The sequence below is a fragment of the Dunckerocampus dactyliophorus genome, chromosome 2 (genome assembly GCF_027744805.1).
Source record: "Dunckerocampus dactyliophorus isolate RoL2022-P2 chromosome 2, RoL_Ddac_1.1, whole genome shotgun sequence".
NCBI classification, from domain to species: domain Eukaryota; kingdom Metazoa; phylum Chordata; class Actinopteri; order Syngnathiformes; family Syngnathidae; genus Dunckerocampus; species Dunckerocampus dactyliophorus.
This window is the reverse complement of record NC_072820.1, coordinates 22462026-22471222: the sequence shown is the minus strand read 5'-3', so window position 1 is coordinate 22471222 and position 9197 is coordinate 22462026. Positions and strand designations below refer to the sequence as shown.

Here is a 9197-nt window from a genome sequence, read left to right as displayed (position 1 = left end):
ATTCCTGGTGATGCCCCTGAGTGAATTAAGCCACATGAAGTGATGTCATTACTATCCACGGTCAATGAGAGTAGTGTCGTCGTCCACTATTTTGATTGAAACAAATAATACTGACATATTGCCTTAAAAATGTTGGTACAAAGCCTTGGTGCAAGCTGCAGTGTCCTCCAAGCTTCCCTCACCCGATTTGAGACTGTGCGCTACCTTATTCTGACAAACAAGTGTGCAAAATCTTTCAGCTAATCCCTATTAGGCCGAGTCGTCCCCAATCTGCTTATGCAGGCTATTTGCAAATTCTAACAGTCCAAGTCATCTGTGCCGGGGAGTGGATTCATTCTTGACATCATTTGAACTGAGGATATCACTTACTTTGATTCTTATTGCATCACTTTGTCAGTCTTTTAGTGAGCCTTTTTACTTTCTCTTTTCAATGGAAAATAGTTGGCCAATGAGGCAGAAATGTACAGTATACAATTAGCAGAGTTATAATTCCATTCCTGCACAAAAACATGTTTCTATTACAGCACATGCAGTACATTTTTATGTTTTTTTTTATGCTGGCCTTACTTTGGAATGCCGAGCAAAGATTAAACAAATTGGCCACCGTGCTGCATGTCTTAAAATAGCCCTAGGACACGGCTGAGAGGCTTTAACCTTAGCTTGGACAATGACGGAAACAAACAGGGTGCTCTTTCTGAATCGGCTGCAATGTGAGAAATAAGGTAAGTTAAGATATAGATTGCCACGTTTCGCTGTGTTTGCCAATTTCCTACACTCCCTGAAGCCTGCTTTCGTTTAGGCGTTGAAATTGTGATGAGTATGCCCTTCTTTGTGTTGTTGTCTATTTAGGCTTCATGTGTTGCTCAAGGCAAGGAAGACAATTACCGTTTTAGCTTCATTTTTTTTTTAATTAGATTTTATTAATAAATGTTTGTATTTTTCAGTAGTTATTATTGACTAGAAGCACTATAGTGTAAACAAGTCAACTGAGTTGTTTTTGTAACATGAACTATCTGTAACCACAGTGCCTATAAGAAGACAAAGAAGTGTCACCTCCAAAGTGGAAGGCAAAGATAACTGGTTGACATCCAAATCAAAACAAATTTTCTCATTGGAAATAGTGGGAAGTGAATGAATTCCATTGTAACTGATGTTTTATTTATTGCCTATACTGTACTGAGTAGTCAGACTCTTTGCAGTATGTTCAATTTCTGGTTCTATGGTTATCATCACACTTGTCTACTTTGCCTTCACTGCTAACCCATTCAACTGTCATCTCTGTCAATCAAAAGTGAGCATTATCTCTGTGAAGGCAACATTTTTACAATAGCTCTTGTTTTAGGTCGTGTAGCTGTACCTCATGTTGTGAGCGTACTGTGTAACTTTGACGTGCGGTGTGGTTCATTGCTGGTGAGGCACTGATACTTCTTAGACCCATTCATTTATTTTTTTTTAATTAAATGAAAAACATTTGTGTTATTACATTTTATTTGTATATGAGATATACAAATCCTTCTCCAGGAAAAGTTGTGATACTTACTACTAAAGTCTGATCGCCTTGTGGTGAGCTTGGTAATATAATCCATCTTGGCTGCCAAATTCATTCATTCATTCAGCAGAGCAAAAAAACTATTGAATGCATTTGATTTTCTGCTAGCTAGTGCCAGCTAGCTTCTAACTTCTGGCCTTACTTCTGCGGAAGGACGTCAGCGAAAGGAACCTTCCAGCTCACGCACACCTGACCCCTTCAGGATGCAGCAATACTGCAAGTGCCTCCCTTATGATATTTCTTTGTATTGTATTACTATGTATTTATTCTGATTAACAAGAATAATGACATCACACTTACATTAAAAACATTACACAGGCTGGAGAACGTCATGGTGGAACGTCAATAAGTGTTTCTGCAACACTATATTACTGGTGACATGCTGACAAACAGAAACTGGCAAGTGCAATGAGCCACCTCAGTGTGCACTCAGACGGTAGGCGGGGCTTGCGCACTAAGCCGACAAGCCATGCTCACGGTGGCCTCACCTTTGGTTTCTTCCCTATATTTGATCAGGAAATCTGCAAATTCAGTGATTTTTACTTAAGAAAATGTTAAAAACCATTGGAATCATACAGTAATTATAATACAGTTGCATCCTCTGACTGCACGTCACTGGTGTATAATAATAGCAGTATTGAACACTTCTGAACATTTTTGAGTGCAAAATAAATGCCAACAATGTTGTGTGTCGTCTCCATAGCCACTCAACATGAGCAACACACCCACTCAGGAGAAGACCCTCCAGGGGATTTCCTCAGCCAGTGGCCACACGTTACCCTCCCGATCAGTACAGCCCACGTCGGACCCCTCAGTGCCTAAGAGGCTGTGCTTCTACAAAAGCGGCGATCATAAATTCAGCGGACATCGCATGGTCATCAATGCCCGCACCTTCAAAACTTTCGATTCCCTCCTCGACACCCTCTCCAAAAAAGTGCCTCTGCCCTTCGGAGTTCGGACCATCACCACACCTCAAGGGACCCACCTTGTGAAAGGATTGGATGACTTACAGGACGGGGGGTCCTATCTGTGTTCTGACCAGAGGCGGGTCAAGCCGCTCAACCTGAAGGAGGTGAATCGACGGCAGGTCCCCTGGAACACCCCGAGAGCCTTCAGTGCAGGTCGGCGGAGGCGCCAGCGGCTCCAGTTTGGCTTCTTTGGGAGGGGGGATGAAACCAGCAACAGGCCGGCGAAGATGACAGAGCGGGTGGCTGTAAGAACGCCGAGGAGGCTGGTGGTCATCAAGAACAAGGATCCCACAGTTAGACGCACGATTGTGCTGCAGAAACGGACGGCGCCGACCTTTGACGCTTTGCTGGACTACCTCTCCCAGATTTTGCAGTTTCCAGTGCTGAAATTATACTCTGTCGATGGCAGAAGAGTGAGTATAGTCATGATATTTTAGTTCATTTCTCTAATAACCTTCAGTGTTGTTAGCTTGTGAGTTGCTTAAGTAATCCCAAGAGGCATTTTTGTCTTCCTTTTTGTCCAGATTAGAGGTCTGGCGGCCCTAATCTTGTGCTCTGGATTCATCGTGGCAGCAGGAAATGAACCATTCAGACTAGGCAACCACAGCTTTCATAGAACAAGCCAGATGGTCCAGACGATGTTCATGGAAGCAACATCTACGCTACAAGCTCGAGCTTGTAAGTGTTGTGTCACAGTCAGTCATGTGTGTCGTAAACATATTCAAGGACAAGAATACCCTTTGAAAAGACCATGACAGTTAATTTTTGGTGACTTGACTTCCCTTCTTTACAGCTTTATGCCAATCGCAACTAATTACCGCTGACAATGTCAAACAGCTACTTGATCCTACCATCAGTAGTATAGTAGTAATAATCATCTATCCCTTCTCTTTTCCCATCTTTCGTTACCCAAACACCCCAAAAAGACAAAAACAAATCACTTTCTAGTGGAAGAGGCTCCAGGAACTTCTCCTTATCATCTGAGAAATACATCATCAACCAGATAAGCAAGTCTCGAAACGGAAGTGCGGACAGCCACGAGCATCACAGCACCGGATCGCCTGAATTCAGCAGTGCATGCTTGGAGGCATGTGGAACCGCGAGGGCGGCTAATGAGCAACATGCCTGCATCTTACCTCACGACGACGACATCGAGAAATCCTTTCGAGTGAATCAAGATGGCAGCATGACGGTGGAGATGAAAGTCCGCCTCACCATCAAGGAGGAGGAGATGCTCCACTGGACTACCACGGTCAGCCGGTCCAGCTTTAGGAGGAGGACAGTTCATGCCTCAGTAACTGAGTCAGGCAACATCTCACCCGAATCAAACATCTACATTGCCAAAGAGCCCTCAAACATATGCAAAGATGAGGCAAAACAGAAAAATCAGCCTTCCACAAATGGAGGGGTCGTCCGTTTTAATGACACAGAGAAATCAAGAGCTTCAAGAAAATTTTTTGGACGGACTCCGACTCCTGGTCCCTGTAGTGTGAAGAAGCAGGCGTCTGTTGAGAGTGTGAAGATGCTGACCGAGTCTGGCGTCCAAGAGAGCACCCTGGGCCATTATTCCTATACGGAAAAGACTACTGAAGAACACAAAACTGAGGGATACTGCATGGTAAGACACAGCAGCAACAGCACCCAACCTGTCCCAAAGCCTCGAAAGACTGTTCTGGAAAGAGCAAGGGACAGCACCTCCTCCCTTAAATCCACAGAAGTTGCAGAGGTACTCAAGATAGAAAATAACGGGATGGAATTTAAAGAGACTGTCATGCATGTTTATGAGAGTCAATACAATAATTACCTTGTAAATGAGGCGTATGGTGCAGACAATGAACCTTTGCATTGTTCCTCAGCAGTGCCACAAAGCAACTCGTCTACTGCCTCAAAGCCTCCGTCCAGCAATGACATTGACTTTAGCTGGCAGCAACCTACTGCTGACTCACTCCAAAGACAGACAGAGGAGATGCTATCGTTGTCGTCAGAGCCACTGGCAAAAAGTCTTTTTTCTGTGTCTAAGAATGAAACCAAAACTGAAAAGATCCCATCGACTCGGCTCCAGAAAAACACGGACACAAAAAAGGCCTCACAGTCAAGTTTATCAGGGAAAAAACATAACTCTGGCCCCAATACGACACAAGGAAGACTCTCAAAGCAAGGTAAAATTCCATCAGCTGACAAGATCATCAACCATGCTAGTGGGGGAAAAAAGAGTTCATCGGAAAGTGCTAAAAGTGGTCAAAACAGGAAAGTAGACTTGACAAGTACCAAGGAGCAAAACATGAATAAAGCACCTGTTAAGGACAATGGCCACAATGTCAATACCCCATCTGTAAGGCCCGTGATGAAGAAGAATGTCTCGGATCTTCTAAAACTCAAAAAATCCCTTAGTTCAAGAAAAAAGACCAAATCCACAAATGGCAACAGGATATCATTTTCAGAGTTGAATCAAAGTGTTTCAAAGATTTCTGTCAACCCAACCCCATCAGAAATCCACAAGTATGTCGAGAACTGGTTAGAGGAGGTAACTCCTGACCCAGTGACCTACATAGAGAAGGGAACAACACACGAGACAGAACAACAGACAAGGGTTTTATTTCAGATAGGTTGTGATTCGGAAACAGAGGAAAAGAACGAAACCCAAACTGATCCAGAAGACTACTGTCTGTCACATTGTGATGATTTGACAAAGGTGTCGTCTTGTCTATCGGTTCCTCTTTGCCATGAAGGACCAACGATTGCACAGTGGCCAAATGAACCGAAACCGAGATGTGATTCAGTACTAAGTGCCACAGTTGAACCTGTCCACCAAAAGAACGACATTGGATTAAATCAATCAACCGAGTCAACTGATTCAGCCGACAATGAGTCCCCCCAAGGGGCAGAGGAAAAGATAAAAACAGTCTTGCAGCAACTGTGTTCATCAATTCAGTCCACCCACAAATCAGTCAGTCCTCTTGAGTTTTCATCCAATGTGGCTTTATTGATTTGCTCGTCATGCAAAGCCTTCTTATCATTTTTGTCAGTGACCACTTTGAGAGACAGTCTACAGTACAATGATGCCACTGAGGCCATGCTAATTGTAAAATCCCTGCAAGAAATCTCTGTCATCGAGGACCAGAATGAGCAACTTGCAAGACTGACTGATTTGCACAGTGGAGCGTCTTCGCAGTTAATGAAGTGCTGGACAGATTTCCAGACATGGAGGGAAAAGATGGAGACTGAATATCTTGTTGCCAAATTTCTAGAAGCCCCAGATGCAGTTTGTGAAAGGATAGATGCGTTTGACATCCAGGGTTTGGGAGTCAGTGAGCTAATGAAAGAGATGAATATGCCGTACAACCTCAGAGCAGAGATTTCTTCAGGGATTTTTCAGGGATTTTTTTTACCTCTTGAACAACGGTGTACTGAAATAAACCACTCAGATGTGGAGAAGGTTGTGCAGGACTGTCACACTGAATCGAAACAATGGTTTGATAACGCTTGCAATAATGAAAACCCAATTGGTAAAAATGACGCTGAGGAGATGGCACCCATGATAGCTCAGTCTGAGGAAAAACCAGTTCAGGAAGGAGGTCACAATACAGAAGAATCAGAAGTATTAAAGGTAGAGACAGATGAGTTCTCAGTAGACAAGGAAAATGCAGCAGTGGCAAACGGAGAAGACCACATGGAGCAGGGTGAGAAAGCAATGGTTGAAGGCAAGAAAGATCATGATAGAGGGGAGACTAAACTGAAAGAAACTGAAGAGGACACAGGGGAGGAAACAGTGACAGAAGATGATAACGGACAAAAAGAAAGTGAAGCAGACACCGTACAGGAAGACGAATCAGGTGAGGAAGAAGAGGAGAAAAAAGCAGGAGTAGCTGTTTCAGAGGATGGAACAATAGATGAGGAACAAGAAGGAGCAGGAGAAGGTAGTGTTGAGACAGATGTAAATGTAAAGTGTGAAATGGAGGACCAGAGGGAAGATGCAGTGGCAGAGGATGAGGAGGGGAGTAGTGAGGAAAGGCAAGAGGATAAGGACAATGGAGTAGAAAAAGAGGATGAAAACATCAGGGAAGAAAATGTGGAGGAGCCTGTTGCGATGGTCGAAGAAATGAACGACGAGAGGGAGAAAAACATAGAAGAGATAGAAGAAACTGAAGCCATTAGGGAGGACAACAATAAGAGGGGGAAGGGTGATAGTCATGCTTCTGGACCTTTAACAGATGAGAAAGAAGTCCATCCTGATATAAAACAGAAAGAGAATCTGGCTGAGGATGAGGTGGCAGAGAAACAATCTGCAGAAGGGATCCCTCCTGTAGATGAAGTGAAGCTGCCTAGTCAGGGACTAACTGAAGTGGAGAGAACAGACGATGATGATGAAGTTGAGGATTTACATGAGGGATGTTGCGAACCTAATCAAGAGGGAGAAGACACAGGAAGTGTCTCTGATAAAACAATGTGTAAAAGTCCACAGAGGAAGTCCAGTGAGGAAGACCAGCATAGAAGCATGGAAGCAAACATGGAAGTAGAACATAGCAAAGAATCACCTCTGAAATATTTGTCTGATGAACGCTGTGAGGAGGGCGCAGCCGATGAAAATGAGGCAGGGCTGCAGCATCATCGAAGAAGCAACATCCTGAGCCACCCAGTCGAAATATCACAAGAACTACTGGACTTTGTCAATTCTGCACTGCAGTCTTCCTCGCTCATATTTACCTACGACAATCGCGGCAACGCTAGAATAGAGCTGGATCGTGCTGAAATCACCGAAACAAAGCAAACTCAAATTCCCCAGAACCAAAGGGATTGGCTGTATGGTTCAAAATGCCTTCCGAGCCCAATCACCTCTGATTTGTCGGACTACAGACCAGAAAGTTTGGAGAGTGGTGGATATCAAAATCAGGACTCTGTAGACATTGTTTCGGAGAGTAGTGAAGACACTTCAGACGGAGAAAATCTGGAAAAAAACTCCAAACTATCTGTGGCAAGTAATTCAGAAGGTATAAAAAGAGGAGGGAGTTTGTCTTCTTGTGACTCCCTCGCCAAAGCCTCAATGGAGCTTCTGTCTTATTGCAGCAAAGTAAGCTCATTAAAGGCTGATAATGACCCAGAAACTGAGGCAAAACACAACCACCACCCCAATGACGGCGTCTTGATTGACCAGGGTCGATGGCTGCTCAAGGAAAACCACCTCATAAGGAATTCTCCTCCAGTCTCTGACGGCATGTATCGGGATTTGGACAGCAGTTCGGGTCAGGAGAACTCAAGTGAGGACTCCCCGACTTACCTTGTAAGCCAGCACACACCCCTCACGGTTATATCCTCATCAGAGCTGGAGGAAATGGCCAAACCTCAACCTCCAAAGTGCAGCTACTTCACCATGCCCCACGGAAGTGATTCGGATCCTTTCTCAGAGGATGCCAGTGACAGAAGCAGAAACAAAGACTCAGGCAGCCTGAAAGGGAAAGGCTTCAGGGTGTCGCCTACTATTGACACCTCCAAAACGTGGGCAAATAAGAACGGCAGAGTTTCTTCGTTTGTGTCGGTGGAGTTTCGAGCACCAGGCATAAAAGTGCATCCTGAGGGAGGGGAGTCCTCCTCAACTGGGGCAGAACCAAGAGGGACATCTAGTGGTAGAGGGGCAGTACTGCAGTCACAAGACTCCTCGGATGCAATGCATGTGAGATGTGGACAGTACTGTCCAATTCTATGACTAGAACTAATCTTACCTGTGATTATTTCTGGTTCAATAACACATTTGAAAGACTTTGTTGATATCTTTTGTCCTTGCAACACACATCCTGCCAAAAATGGTCATGTTCATTCCATTACACTGCCTTGTTTTTTAATGCTTGGTGCTTTAATGTTTCTTTGATACTATACACAACATTGACCCGTTTTTAATTATATTTTATTATTAAGGATGATAAACTAAGGACTGATGAGTGACAAAATGTGATGTTATGCTGAATGAATATGTAAATGAGTCAATAAAGTATTTTTCTAGTACAAGTGCCTTTTATATTTATTCTTATTAGAACACTGTCCTTTTCCCACCTTGGGTGGCAAATATGATAACATGATAAGTATTCAGACTGCTCCTGCCTTCAGCAACGTTGGGGACTCATGACTTTCATAAGATTGGCAACAGCAGAACATGTGACTTCTAAACGTGCATACAACTTGATTGCAGTTTGCTGTCAATAAATGGACTTTATGGAAAAACAATGTAAATGATTTGAATGTAATTTGTCGTCTTCCTCCTTGATGGGTTCAGTTCACTTCGCCCCTGTAGAGGCAATATGGAGGTGGGTGTCAGCTGCAGCTGCCATTGAGTCGGGTGATGCTCCCAGATGCTGTCAGCCATATGGAATTGACACTTGATGTGATGCTGTGTGACACAATGGCTTTTAGACATTACTAAATGAAGGTACAGTGGTGTGAAAGTGTTTTCCCCCTTCCTGATTTCTTATTTTTTGCATGTTTGTCAAACTTAAATGTTTCATCATCAAACAACAAATTTAAATATTAGTCAATGACAACACAATTGAACACAACATGCATTTTTTTATTATTAAGGGAGAAAAAAAATCCAAACCTACATGTCCCTGTGTGAAAAAGTAATTGCCTCTTAAACCTAATAACTGGTTGGGCCACCCTTAGCAGCAACAACTGCAATCAAGCGTTTGCAA

The 9197-nt window shown here is 43.5% G+C and overlaps 1 protein-coding gene across 1 annotated transcript; it reads left to right on the top strand.

Moving 5' to 3' along the window:
- Positions 1-295: 295 nt before the first annotated feature.
- On the top strand, positions 296-8823 carry LOC129175458 (oxygen-regulated protein 1). The gene is made up of 4 exons (XM_054766563.1): positions 296-722; positions 2253-2930; positions 3042-3195; positions 3444-8823. The coding sequence occupies exons 2-4, from the start codon at positions 2262-2264 to the stop codon at positions 8216-8218; spliced, it is 5598 nt and encodes a 1865-aa protein (XP_054622538.1). The 5' UTR covers positions 296-722; positions 2253-2261; the 3' UTR covers positions 8219-8823.
- The last annotated feature ends 374 nt before the right edge of the window (positions 8824-9197 follow it).